The following is a 14,541-nucleotide window of genomic DNA, read 5'->3' as shown; positions in this document are numbered from 1 at the left end:
TTTTATTTTTTCTGTTGCATTTTATGTTTTATAGTTAATATCATTTTTCTTTCTATTTTACATGTTTCTCTTTGCGAGTATTACTCATTTCTATTCACACTTATTTAATTTTCTACCCTTTATAAATGTTATAGCTTTGTTAATGGAGTATCCAAGTTGTTTATACACAATTCATTTGTGATATATGTGATTCAATATGTATTAGAAATGAATTTCAAACAAATGACTCGGATACTGCATTAATAAAGTTGTAAAATTGATAAAGGTTAAGATTTGTTTTTTAATGAATGTTTTTTGCCAATACGAACATATTCATAACTTTTGCAAGTGTAATTGTATGTGTCAGTGTTTAATGTTTGCACTATGCATAAGGAGTGCCTTCTTTCTGGTGTATGTGTAGGTTTCTTGCATGTGTTTATTTACCTATTTGGAAAAAATAATAAAAAATACTGCATCTGAATCATATATAAACCATGATGTATGCAAACTTCCCAAGGCATAGTGTGCACAATTAATAAATCAATTACTGAATGGGAGCTCATTTGATTAATAGACTAACATGTAGTTAAATTGATGAGACCCCCAACTTAAACAAATAAAATGTCTGCTGGATTGTGACGTTTATATTCTAAATCCTTTGGCAATATGTTATAGCTGTAAATACAGTTTGCTCGTCTTTGCACATTTTCCACATTGATTGCCTATGGGGGAAGATGGACTTAATGGTGAAATTAATTCTTACTCAGTCTTGACTGCAGCATTCCACACTGATTGCTGGATGTATCATTAAGTCTCAGAGAGCCACTGCCTCTTTCAGTCCAAGATGATGAAACTTTATTAAATAAAAAGAGTCTGCAATTGATCTAAAATGGGAAAGTATGATAAAAATGTCAATTTGGACAGACACAATTATTTAAAACAAACAAACAAACCTAAAACTTCTGTGTCATTTATATTCTTACTATTAAATAAAAATGTTGTTGTTGTTGTTTTAAAGGAAATGGCAGTTAAATGGATTACTATAGCTTATTCACAAAACTAGAAAAGAAAAATAGAACAAATGTTGGAGAAACAACCTCTGGGTTGTTTGAACACCTGTCAGACAACTAATGGGTACCTCATGGTTTGTTTTAACAAACCATGGCTTAGTGTTATGTGCAGACCAGGCCATGGTCTGTTTTTTTCAAATATAATAGAAACTCCCCACCAATAAGTCTTTTAGGAAAAGATATACCTGTAACACATTGTGCTCTGCTTCTTCTCCTGTAGTAACTTCAACTTTATCTAATAAATATCTTTGTGTCGGTTTGCTAGATACATAAGCAGCAGCTGATTCAACTAGTGTTGTATCCTTGGCAAAAAACGACGCTATAGAGAAAGGAGAATAATGGAACATCCTGAGGTTTCTATGGAAGGAAAACCTTGCAGTTTTATTGGCAGCCTGGCCACCATTTCGAATCCTCCACCTCCATCTAGTACGCTGGCTGAGACTCTACCTGCCTGAGCACTGTCCCACTAGAGCAGGCATCCCCAAACTGCGGCCCTCCAGATGTTTTGGCCCACAACTCCCATGATCCCAAGCTAACAGGACCAGTGGTCGGGGAAGATGGGAATTGTAGTCCAAAACATCTGGAGGGCCGAAGTTTGGGGATGCCTGCACTAGAGCAGTACAAGCTCTGGTTATCTCTTGCTTGGACTACTGCAATGGGCTCTATGTGGGACTACCTTTCAAGGAAACTACAATCAATCCAGAATGTAGCTGCTAGACTGGTGACTGGAAGCAGCCGCCGGGATCATATAAAACCAATCCTAAAAGATCTACAGTGGCTCCCAGTACGTTTCCAAATGCAATTCTAATTCTAATAATAAGTTGTTCCTGGATCCAGTATTGTTCTTAGGAGCTAGAGAATGGCAGCCACCCCACAGACAAAAATGCTGGAGACTGTTCAAGGAAAATCCTGCAAACTGGCCTTTTTTCAGGGTGGGGGAAAGAAAGATTTCAGAAATTTTCTCATAAAAATGCCATCTGTGAAAGCCATTGGAAAGTGACAACCAGCTAGAGCAAAGAATACCGGTCTCAACTCTAGATTCCTGTAGAGAACCTTTGACCCTCCAGATGTTGCGGAAGAAAAAAATTCATCAGTCCTAGGAAGCATGACCAGTGGCGAGGGATGTAGTTGTAGTTCAGCAACATCTGGAGGGCTATAGGATCCTGACCTCTGCTGGAGTTGAACAACCGTACAGTCTGAGGGCAGATCTGCACCAGAAACTCGAAGCACATCCCACATGTGTTTAAAGCACATGACCTCACCCAAAGAAACCTGGGGACTGTAGTTTTCATCTCGCAGTTCTATAATTTGCAGTACCCTTAAACTACATTTCCCAGGATTCTTTGGGCGAAAGTCACGTGCTTTTCAATGCATTTTTGGCTATGCTTCATAATTAAGTGGGTCTTTTCTCTTGGATTATCAAATGCAATCACAATACCATGAAGTGCAAAATGAAAGCTGCACAGTAACAAGTTAATGTTATTTATTTGGTAAGAAAGATCACCTACTTGTCTGTGGAGACCTGGTATGAAAACCTATAGGAGACGTTGGGTTTTTCCCATTGTTGTCACTTTCAGAATGCAGCTCTGGGGATTTCGCTGGCCTCTAGGAAAATTGCAGGAAAACATTACAAGTGACAAAATCAGAACTACCACCGAGAGCATGTCAGATGGTGATATTTTACTTATTTAAAAAATTATAAAAATGAATGGCATTGTAAAATATGCAGTGAGACGAGGAGCAGGTTGCACTCATAGCTGCCAAGTTATCCCTTTTTTTAAGGGATTTCCCCTTATGCTGAATAGGCTTCCTCACGAGAAAAGGGAAAACTTGGCAGCTATGGTTGCACTTGTATGATAGTATCCTGATTTTAATAAAGCAGGTTAATGTGCAACTTTTGCAAACATCCTGTAGTAAAATATTCCAGAACATTCCAGCAGATAATTCCCCTCCATAAGAAGCCTTGGTATTGTACATTAGGTTCTGGCCTAGGTAAACTGAATTGAGTATCATTTTACTCTGATATTAAAGCGTGATTTGTTCATTGTACTAAGCCAAGCATTATATCAATCTTTGCACGGAACATGAATACTATCCTGCCTTAACTAGAATTATGATAGCTTTTTGAACTGTTCTAAATTAAGGGATATCTATGGTAAAGTCAGAACTTATAAATTACTGTATTGGAACATTGGATGCAGACACATCTAAGTCATTTTACATGGTTTTCCCTCCCCAGAATGAGTCAAAAATCTTTAATACGTACCAAAACTCTTTCTACTATATTTTCTCCAAACACAAAGTCAGAATGTCTACTGCTTGAAAAAGTTCTACCTTCAGGTAGTTGGTTGCTTAAAAAGGAAAAATGAAAGAGTCAGGGGAGAAGAAGCCTAATCAACTTTTGGAAAAAGAAAATATAAGTAAATCTGATTCACATATATGTGTATCTGTGTTTGTTTTCTGGGAGTCCTGCCAGAAAAGCCTAGTGTCAACAATTATTATTTATTTTATGAATTGCTTATGATGGGGCATCCATTTATTGAATGCGATAAAAGCAGATGGAAAACAATTGCATATATAAAAGCCATTAAAACATTTGCCCAATATAAAAACAATTTAAAAAGAAGGAAAAAATAATATATCAAACCATTTTAAAAACCAACAGGTACGTTTATAAAGTCAATTTCAATTCTAATACGTATATCAATACAAATATCAAATCCAATACAAATGCAGACTACTTTGAGTAGACTGTGTTGAAACCATTTGGATTTTATAGGACACCTCTTTCGGGCAATAGCTAGAGTGGCCAGGTTGCAAAGCCAGGTGTTCTAAAGCCAGAGAAATGATAGCTGGGCTATTCAGAAGAGATCCCTCCATAGACTGATAGCCTCTGATGTCCTCTAGTCCAATCCCCTTGCTCAGCGCAGGACTCTGGCAACTAGAGTTTCCCTGACAGATGGACATCCAGCCTCTGCTTCAATACAGCACAGCACCTCCCAAGACAAACAGTTCTTGCCATTACACAGTTTCTCCCAATGTTCAGCGGTAATCTGCTTCGTTGCCGTTTCCACCCATGAGGTCTAGTCCCGCCATCTGGAGCAAAAGGGAACAAGTCTGCTCTGCCATCTGCAATGACAGCCTTCCAGATAATTGAAGACAATGATCATATCTCCCCTTGATCACCTTTTCTCCAGGTTAAATGTACGGTACTCAGCTCAGTTTCAACTGCTCCTCATAGGACTTGGTTTCCAAAACCCACTGTCATCCCGGTCATCCTGTTTGCTTAAAGTCTAGTCTGCCAACTCTAGTTTGCCAGTGACTCACTTAACATGTAGCATCCAGAACGAGGCAGAGTTCCATGCATTTAGTCAACACCTGGAAGTTGCATCGGGGCCAGAACCACCAATCTTGGCCCCAAATATTTCTGCTCAGGAGGATGCCCACATGCCACTGCAATGTCAGAAAGGGGAACCCTCATGTGTACAGTGCAATTGTACGCCTGTAGGTTCTCCATATTATCTGGACCCCTGTGGGTTTGGGATTTCTGATGGTGTGGGCAGCCTATGCATTTAAAGCTCTTTGTGTGTAGACTTTGCTTTCTGATATTATGTGGGCATATGGGAGTGTGGCAGGAATGTACACAGACAATCACGGACAGGGCCCATTGGCAAAGGGGGTCTTTATTATTAATGATACTGGGGAAAAAGAAGAAGTAGGCTACTTGGGTGAATGCTTCATATCTTACAGAACCATTCGCAACCCCAAAAAATATTTCACTTAGCTTACCTTATTGTTTGAAGGCCTGAAATGTGAAGAGAGGGAAGTGGCCTTTCTGAGTCATTTGCCCACAAATAGGTGTCTCCAGATACCTAAAAACAATTAATTAAACCAGTTTGACTTTTCTTGTTTTCTGAAAGCACACACCGTCGCTGGATATGTCAAGTGGCACCTTCAATTACCCTACCATAGGGGCATTAAAAATAGATGGAATGCTAGCCAGAACAGCTTTAAAATGGCATTCACACCAGAACACAAACTGGTCCCCTTGTTTTAATGGAACTCAGGAAATAAATGGCTTGGGTTGGTCATCTGCCCCCCCCCCTGCCAGTTTGAGTGCCTTTAAGAACTGCATCTCCTGCATGAGCCTGTCTATTACGATCTGCCTCAAGGCCAAACTACATGTGGAATCCATCACACGGTTTGCCCATCATTTTTCTTTTGCAAAGGGCCAGTGTGTGGCCCTCAGTCTGGATCAGAAACACTGGCATGGTGTCAGGGGACCACCAGGGGTCAGCGGAGAGTTCAGGAAGTGGGGACAAGGGCTCCCTGATGCAGTAGGAGCCCGGGATGGCAGCGCTTCAGAGCTGTTCGCAGAAGGTGGTACTGACCCTCAGACAGCGGTGCAGAGCCTTGAGGATGCTGAGAGGGAAAGGTTCCCAGAGGGAAGCGTTGGAGGGTCAGACCAGAATACCCAGGAAGGGGAGGTGCCAGAGGTGATAGCACCAGCCCCCCAGCTGGGCAGTTCCAGTGGGGAGGGTTCTCCAGCAGCCCCATCACCCCAACAACGGAGGGGTGAAAAGAGGCGCATAGAGAGGAGGAGATTCTGAACACCCAGCGTGTTCTGTTGGAGGAAGTCACGAAGGGCGGTGCTTCCGGATTCTGATTCGGGATAGAACAGCCATGCTTTTTGTTGCTCTGTCTTGTACATATGAATATAAATAAAACTCTGTAAAAACCAGCCACAGAGTTGGGAACGGATTACTCGTGAGGAAGCAACCAGCACCATTACACATGGAGATGCTTTAAAAAAGAAGGTGGAGGACACAACTTCACTCCCTTTTGTGGTCCAGCTTCAGTAAAGGGGCTACATGAGTATGGTCAGCTCCCACTTCAGATCTTTGCCTACCACATGCCCTAAAGAGGTGCAGCATGGCTTCACGTGGCTAATGTGTGAGTATTGCAATACTGAACTAGTACCCAGTCCTTGTACTTCTTTGCAAGACATCTGCGAGGTAAAAATGTCATGTATGGAACAAGGCTTCCTATGTGTGCTATATTTTACCTCTGTGTCTGATTCGTGTTTATCCTCCAGGACATTTTCAATCTCAGTCTTCTCTACCGGTTTGCGCAAAGGAACTTGAGGAGGTTGTAAGATGGCAGGCCTTAAAACATCCCGTTGTACATTTGTTGAAGGAAGACCTTGCAGAATAGAGAGAAACAGGGATTTTTTTTAAAATGGTTATTTCTTATTGCACACCCTTCTTGTACAAGGGTTTCTTAAAGTCACATAAATGAAGGAAAAACTAATCCTTCGTTATGATAGCGATGCCAACTGAACTTCTGTATTATTTTCACACTAGGAACATTGCATCTAGGTCAAAGAATCGTGAGGCTATGCATATATAATGTATTTAAATCACACATCCACTCTGGCAAAGAATCATGGGAACTGCAGTTTGTTAAGAGTTGTAGGAATTGTAGCTCTGTGAAGGGTAAACTACAATCTCCAAGATTATTTGGGGAGAATGCACTTTAAATTGATGGTTTGTGCACAGCCATAATTTGAAGGGTTTTCAGCAGATTCTGGATTAACACTAATTAGGGAACCTGTAGTAGGAGGTTTCCTGCATAGGCATGCGGTTGAACTAGATGACCTTGAACTGCCTTCCAACTCTATCCTAAGACTTTCTAGATTTTTGGAGGGAAGGTAGTTAAAAACATATTTTACTCCTACATCTGTACACTAGAGCTGAAGCATATTTTGCAAAATTTCAGAATCCCACAGGCATGGAAAAACAAATAGGTCACAAATGGGGCGTATGGTATACATGGCAAATTGAGAGTTATATGATATGCCTGAACAATGGGTTTAAATGAGGTTCATACAAACCTTTCTGCACAATCTACAACAGGGGTCCCCAGACTACGGCCCCCGGGCTGGATGCGGCCCAATTGGCCTCCCAATCTGGCCCGCGACGCCCCCCGCCGCCCGCTGCTGCCGCCCGCTCTTGCAGCGCGCGGCGCGGCGGCGCACTTCCAGATCTGAAAAAAATAGCCGAAAATCGTTTCTGCGCATGCGTATGGGCCTCTCCCGACCCAGAAGAGATCATTTCCGGTGCACTTTCGGGTCAGGGGAGGTGCACTTCCGGGTCGGGGGAGGCCCATACGCATGCGCACAAACATTTATCGGCGATTTTTCCGGCCTGGAAGCGCGCCACCACGCCAGTAAATGGGTGTGCACATGCGCACTGGCGCGCAGTCCCCCACCCTCCGGCCCACTGCGCGCGCACTCCTCCGCGCGATCAGCGCGGCGGGCACCGGCCCGAAGGCGGGTAAGTCTGGGGACCCCTGATCTACAAGTCCTAGAAACTTCCTTCCATTCTAGTTCCATGGTCATCCACAAGCTAGGGGGCAGTGTGACATACATGGCAGGATTTCATTTACAGTACAGTACAATAGAGGCTTTTCCATAGTAATGTCCTCTATTTCCTTCACTTCTAGTCCATATAAAGGGGCTTATGTAATTGCCCCATTTAATGGTTCCATTACACTGTAATAACTGTACCTTTTTCTGTTTCTTTCACAGCAGTGTTCTTTTGTAGTAGTGCTGAGGTCATGAATATGTTATTCTTCTTTACTGCAAAACAGTGCAAAGTGTTTAGCTAAATTGGTTTTCTTTTTTCCTCTTTCCTCTTCTTGTTTATTTTGTAGTGAGTCAAAACTCCCTCAAGCACTGACAAAATAATAATAATAATACTATACTGGCCTGCTAAATCACTGTTTAGTCATACTTTAATTTACCTGGCTGGGGTGGTGGAAATGTTGGAAGGATGTTAAAGGAAGATGATCTTGCTCTTTTGGGGGAAAGCACATTTTCTGGAAACACAAGAAGCAAATCATAATTTTCCCCAAGGGTATTTTACACTTATAACTTAAGCAAATGTAATTATGCCAGCATGCAAACACAATTATAGCAGTATGTTTCTTTGATAACAAAACTTGGCGGATATATAGACTAAGGTAACCTTCCCAAACTTGGTACCTTCCATATGTTTTTGATTCCAACTCTTATCAACTGCAGCCAGGATGACCATCCCCAATGGTCAGGGATGATGGAAATTTTATCCTAAACATCTGGAGGACACTTGGTTGGGGAAAGCTTAACTAAGCATGAGATTATTCCTACCGTTTCTGCCCTACAACCATTCACACCACTGACACCCCACTGTCATCCATTTCAAGCTATGCTTAACTAAGTACCTTTGAAATCAGTGGGAATTAAAATGTGCTGTTCAGCATTTAATTCCAACTGAGTGAGTACAATTTGAAACCAGGTAGAATAAGGGGTTTACTCTCAATGTGCAATACATTACTGGAAAGGGAAATGGGATAAGAAGTCATACCTCTGTATGACTGGGAGTCGGAAGTTTGAAAAGAAAATGACGACGATCTTGGACGTTTTCTGGAAGAACCAGTGGAAACTAAAAGGGGGAAAAACACAGCACACATCATCATGCACTGCAATTCCTTTCAACCTCAGCAATACAACAGCCCAAAGGAATCAAATCCAAGGCTACACAGCGTGGCATAGTGGTTAGATTGTCAGACTAGGATCTGGGAGACCAAAGTTCAAATCCTCCCTCAGTTCACCGGGTGACCTTGGGCCAGCCTTTGCCTCCCAGCCTAACCTACCTCACAGGGCTGTTTGGGGGATTAAATGAGAACCATGTATGCAACCTTGAGCCCCTTGGAGAAAAAGGTGAGAAACAAATGCATTTTTTAAAAAAAGCAATAAAGACTCTGCAACCTGAAAAAAGAGACAAAACACGTGCTTTTGTAACCCCCCCCAATAAATCTTTAATACAAGTTATTATTAAAATAAAAAAGATCCTTGCCACTTCCCCCAGGTAGTAAGGACCTATGTGATCAGTCCTTTAGGTGGAGAGAGGTGAGGCTGTTGTGGGGATTGAATGACAAGCAGGAGAACCGTTTATATCACCTTGAGTTGCTTGGAAAAAAAGATGGACTATAAACGCAATAGTAAGTAAGTAAGTAAGTAAGTAAGTAAGTAAGTAAGTAAATACAGTGGTGCCTCGACTTACGAATTTAATCCATTCCGAAGGCACCTTCGTAGGTCAAAAAATTCATAAGTTGAAAAGCGCCATTGGAAACACGTTTCCCCATAGGAATGCATTGGAAACGGAAAAATTTGTAAGTCGAAGCAACCCCATCTAAAAATTCGTAGGTTGAAAAAACCCTATCTAAAACCGCTGTGGTTTCCGTTCAGATGTCGAGAAATTCGTAAGCATGCGGCCATTTGCCCCATTCGTAAGTCGAAAAATTCAGTTGTCGAGTCGTTCGTAAGTTGAGGTACCACTGTAAATAAATATGGCTGTCTTGTGATTGTCAGAAGATGGCTGATAAATCAAGTGTTCTCCCTAAACAAGGGTAGATTATCCTAGGGTTACAAGTAGTATATTATATTTGAATAATTAAATTCAAATTACAATCTACTGCGTGTTGAGGAAGTTGTCCAAGAGATAGCAGAGCACCCTCTTGTCCATATCCCACTGGTGACTAAGATAATCACATGTCCTGGTTTGCAGAGGGCAGAGAACAGCCCTTTGTTTAAAAGGCTGAATAAAACATGTTTTGTAGATATGGCTTTTTTCATAGGAATGCATGTGCTGGATGTGCAGGGACCGTAATTCCAAAAAAAGGAGGGACAAGAATATATGCAAGCTGCTTAGTCTCAGGTTTGACGCCATATCAGATCTGGTGCCAAACCAGAAGCAATACAGGTATTTATTGGCATGAAAAATCCTGGGGCAGAGGATTGAATCTAGGTGATATGTTGGTGCCCTGGGTCGGTGACTAAGGTGAATAAAAAGGTAAAGGGACCCCTGACCATAGGTCCAGTCGTGACTGACTCTGGGGTTGCGCGCTCATCTCGCATTATTGGCCGAGGGAGCCGGCGTATAGCTTCCAGCTCATGTGGCCAGCATGACAAAGCCGCTTCTGGCAACCAGAGCAGCACATGGAAACGCCTTTCACCTTCCCGCTGTAGCGGTTCCTATTTATCTACTTGCATTTTGACGTGCTTTCGAACTGCTAGGTTGGCAGGAGCCAGGACCAAGCAACGGGAGCTCACCCCGTCACAGGGATTCGAACCACCGACCTTCTGATCAGCAAGCCCTAGGCTCAGTGGTTTAACCACAGCGCCACCTGGGTCCCTAAGGGGAATACCTAGCTGCTAAATAAAAATGATACTATGTACTTTACAACCAGTTGGTGTTGGAAGCTTTTTTAACAAAAACAAATGGTTACTTTTTTAAAAAAAATATCATTACTTTATTCGTAACAAAATAATAATAATAATAATAATAATAATAATAATAATAATAATAATAATAATGTCCACCCCACCCTCAAGGCCATTATTTATCACAATAATCCAACTTTCCAAAAATTTAACACTTCTTGAGATGGTTTGACCCCTTTCTGTTTTAACAATACAAATTCCACAAATACTTTCCATATCTCCTCAAGGTCATTTCTCTTCCATATTCCCCTTCCTGCTTTGATAGCACATGTTAATTTATCATTAGTCGCTATATCCCACATTTCTTTATACCACTCTTCTATTTGGAATCCACCTTGCTTTTCCCATTTCCCAGCTAGGATAATTCTTACCTTTTTCGGTCTTGCACACAGGGTCTTCTGCAGGCCTCTGGACAGAAAGAGAGAGTAGTCAGCCCTCAGCTGAGGTTTGCCAGATGTCGGTTATTTTAAGAGAGACCCCTAGTTGGACACTGATTTTTGCAGGCCCTGGAAATATGTGTAACAGAATGCATAGCAGAAACTGAGGCTCTAGATCATGGACAGATGATGTTGGCGATCAGTTTTCATCAGCCCCACCTCAGTGGCAAAAGTAGACAGAGCAACAAATGCGACTCTTAGCCTTGTGCAATAGGCGGTTTTCTACACACACTCACACTTTCATCTGTCTGCTCCATCCAGACCAGCGAGAGACATTAACAGAGCTTGACAACATATTCTAGCCACACAAAAACACTCAGTGTGTAAAAAACACAGTCACCGAGGGGACATGGCCTGGGGAGGGGTGTGTGTGTCCTAGGAAGATTTCCAGGAGGCAGAGACCTAGAGGGTTGCATCTGCTCATAAGGCCTGAGATTCCCCACCCCTGCTCTGCATGCATTCAGAGTAACTTCTAAACCATGGGTAGGCAACCTAAGGCCCGGGGGCCAGATGCGGCCCAGTCACCTTCTAAATCCAGCCCGTGGACAGTCCGGGAATCAGCGTGTTTTTACATGAGTAGAATGTGTCCTTTTATTTAAAATGCATATTTGGGTTATATGTGGGGCATAGGAATTCGTTCATCCCCCCAAAAAAATATAGTCCGGCCCCCCACAAATTCTGAGGGACAGTGGACCGGCCCCCTGCTGAAAAACTTTGCTGACCCCTGTTCTAAACTCTGCTACTATGGCTGGGAACCCAGGTTTCCCAGGATTCCTGATTGCACATCTGCCCCAAGTGTGTACAGATGTATCTATGCATGCAGACTCTCTGCTGAACCCACATAGGCCTGCTGCTGTGGTCCTGCGCCTCCCACCTTGCGCCCTGACTCACCCCAGATGTGTTGCCAGGAGAAGTGCAAGAAGGGGAGGCTTCCGTTCGTACCTTGCAAGGGCGTTCCTTCTCGAAAACAAATATGGGCTGTGCAATCACGGATCTGCCTTGGGAAAGAAGAAAGACTCCATATCAAACAGCGTGTGAACTCAAATAATGTTTCCTTTTGATAAATATAACATGTTTTCATTGATTTGGGATTTCTGAACAGAACTCAGCTCTTCTGAGAACTCAATATTTCATCTTTTGAAACCATGTCCTCTTCAAATCCACGCCATCGCTTTTTTCTGTTCTCTTTCGGGGATGCAGCTGTACTAGATGAAAAAAATTACTAATTGTGTACTTTTATGTTTGTATTCTCTAAAGCAGATTTGTACTAGATGGGGGAAAATGTGTTTATGGTTGTGTACTTTCATGTTTCTATTCTCCAAAACAGATTTGGGACCTTTACTTAATGATAGGGACGGTAGCAGGAGCAGCTTAGGGGGTGCTCCCGTTGCCTCATAATCACCTTGTTTCAACATGCGATGCGTGGTCCAATTCACAGGGCAGGCGCCACTACCGAGAAGGCCCTCTGCCTGGTTCCCTGTAACCTCACTTCTCACAGTGAGGGAACCGCCAGAAGGCCCTCGGTGCTAAACGATGAGGGTGGAGACGCTCCTTCAGGTATACTGGGCTGAGGCCGTTTAGGGCTTTAAAGGTCAGTACCAAAACATGTAGAAAATACTAATATAATGTATTTTCAACAATATGTGCAATTTTATGCACACCTTGCTCTGTGCGCCTCTGCATTTTTAGATACATTACTTTGGCCACCTCATGAGAAGAGAAGAATCCTTGGAAAAGACCCTGATGTTGAGAAAGATTGAGGGCACTAGGAGAAGGGGACGACAGAGGACGAGATGGTTGGACAGTGTTCTGGAAGCTACGAACATGAGTTTGACCAAACTGCGGGAGGCAGTGCAAGACAGGAGTGCCTGGCGTGCTATGGTCCATGGGGTCATGAAGAGTCAGACACGACTAAATGACTAAACAACAACAACAACAACTTGGTTGCTTTGCAAGAACAAGTTCTGAAGAGTTTGTGTATTATTTCGCAAAGCGTGACTTTGGCATGCTCTCCTTCAAACGCGACCTGAATCAAATTTCTCTACACTGTGTCTACTTAGGCTAGAGCTGTTCTGGTGCTCTTCAAACTCAGCAGAGGGCAGCAGTGTCCAGCCCATTGCAGAAGCCTTACAATTTTCTCATCATTGACTGTAACCTTAAAACTAGAATGGGGAAGCTGCAGGGAACCTCCATCTGCTGTTGGATTCCAACTCTCGTTTCCTTCAACCAGCATGGATGATATTCAGGGATGATAGGAGTTGGAGTCTGACAACATCTAGAGCAGTGTTTCCCAACCTTGTGCCTCCAGATGTTTTGGGACTACAACTCCCATCATCCCTAGCTACCCTGTTTCTCATATTTTAAGACATACCCATAAAATAAGCCATAGAAGGATTTTTAAGCATTCAAGGAATATAAGCCATACCCCGAAAATAAGACATAGTGATAGGCGCAGCAGCAATGCCGGCCGCGGCAGGAGGAGGAGGAAAAAAAATAAGACATCCCTTGAAAATAAGCCATAGTGTGTTTTTTTGAGGAAAAAATAAATATAAGACGTGTCTTATAATATGAGAAACACGGTAGCAAGACCAGTGGTCAGGAATGATGGGAATTGTAGTCCGAAAACAGCTGGAGGCACAAGGTTGGGAAACACTGATCTAGAGGTCTGCAGCCCCCCCCCCTGCTTATCTTCAAGGCTTACCAGCCTCATCATTCAGAGTTTTCTTTTAACAAGAACAAATTCTTCCATCTTTCCCAGTGGTCTCTTCCTCCTGCTTTCTTTAGGAAGTTCAAGCATTAGATGGGACCACCCATTTTTATCATGGAAAAGTAGAAATGTTTTAGCCTTGTGGCTTTAAAACATATTGCACCAACAAAAAAAACAAAAAACAAACAAAATAAAATAAAGGGAAGGGAGGGGAAGGATGTGGGAAACCAAATAACAGACTCACTTGGGACAATTATGAGAGAATGGCTGTTTACTAAAAGCTGGAAGGCCGTAGGAAGCTGGCAAGGATCAGAAATGTTCTGTGCCAGAATTAGGAGCAGGGGAAAACAAACTGTTGCAATAGCTGAAAGCTCAGATCTGGGAGGAACTGATGGAGTGTTTCAGAGTGGCTGCATTTCTGACTGGCAGAAAAATCAGGAGACTAGGATATCACAGCACAGTATGTTATAAACAGTAAAGGACTTATTCTAGTCAGGGTGGGTGGGAGGGAACACATATGTCTAGGGTAGCCACTCATACATTACTTCCAAAAGGAGATGTATTATCAAAACAGAGGGCACATTAAATTTTCATATGCTAACATGCATATTGGTGCAAATATAGAAACAGGGGCCCTCCAGACCACTGGCGTATTGTTCTGCAACATATTCTTCACACAATGCATTAGTACAGTAGTGGTGGATTTGTTCTGCTTTATTTTTTCTCTGCTGTGATACATCCGCAACGCCACCACATTATTGCTGCCTATAGCAGAACAAAAGTGGAACAAAAGTGAAGCAAAAGATTTATGGTATAAAAAGTGGCAGGGTCTCAGCAGGAAGCTATGGGATATACGGCAGCTGGAAATGAAGCAGTGTGTCCATCCCAAAATTTCTGCAGGGGCAAAGTATATTGAAAGCAGTATCTGGTATGACCACCCCAATAGCATCATGCGCACAAATCATCCTGAATGCACGATAACAATGGCGCCTGGTCCATGATCACTCTAATTTAGATAGAAAT

At 42.6% G+C, this 14,541-nt stretch overlaps 1 protein-coding gene across 3 annotated transcripts in view; it reads right to left on the bottom strand.

Annotated features, from left to right (window-relative positions):
• RANBP3L (RAN binding protein 3 like) overlaps positions 1 to 14,541 on the bottom strand; it is a 41,962-nt gene that overhangs the window by 17,000 nt on the left and 10,421 nt on the right. For 2 of the 3 annotated variants that reach the window (XR_015946134.1, XM_035100513.3), the window contains exons 2-12: positions 11,703 to 11,809; positions 10,746 to 10,782; positions 8,456 to 8,533; positions 7,854 to 7,928; positions 7,618 to 7,689; positions 6,115 to 6,251; positions 4,839 to 4,921; positions 3,316 to 3,400; positions 2,558 to 2,654; positions 1,235 to 1,368; positions 743 to 863 (exon numbers count right to left, since the gene is read on the bottom strand). Coding sequence is in view for 2 of the 3 variants with exons in the window: in XM_035100513.3 (XP_034956404.1) it covers positions 743 to 863; positions 1,235 to 1,368; positions 2,558 to 2,654; positions 3,316 to 3,400; positions 4,839 to 4,921; positions 6,115 to 6,251; positions 7,618 to 7,689; positions 7,854 to 7,928; positions 8,456 to 8,533; positions 10,746 to 10,782; positions 11,703 to 11,809 (1,026 nt within the window). In the remaining variant the exon portion in view is untranslated. The remainder of the gene's footprint in view (positions 1 to 742; positions 864 to 1,234; positions 1,369 to 2,557; positions 2,655 to 3,315; positions 3,401 to 4,838; positions 4,922 to 6,114; positions 6,252 to 7,617; positions 7,690 to 7,853; positions 7,929 to 8,455; positions 8,534 to 10,745; positions 10,783 to 11,702; positions 11,810 to 14,541) is intronic. The other variant, XM_035100512.3, reaches the window with a different exon arrangement.

Source organism: Zootoca vivipara, chromosome 10 (genome assembly GCF_965207765.1).
Source record: "Zootoca vivipara chromosome 10, rZooViv2.hap1.1, whole genome shotgun sequence".
In the NCBI taxonomy this organism is placed as follows: domain Eukaryota; kingdom Metazoa; phylum Chordata; class Lepidosauria; order Squamata; family Lacertidae; genus Zootoca; species Zootoca vivipara.
Note: the sequence above shows the minus strand (reverse complement) of the source record. Positions and strands in the feature narration are given on the sequence as shown.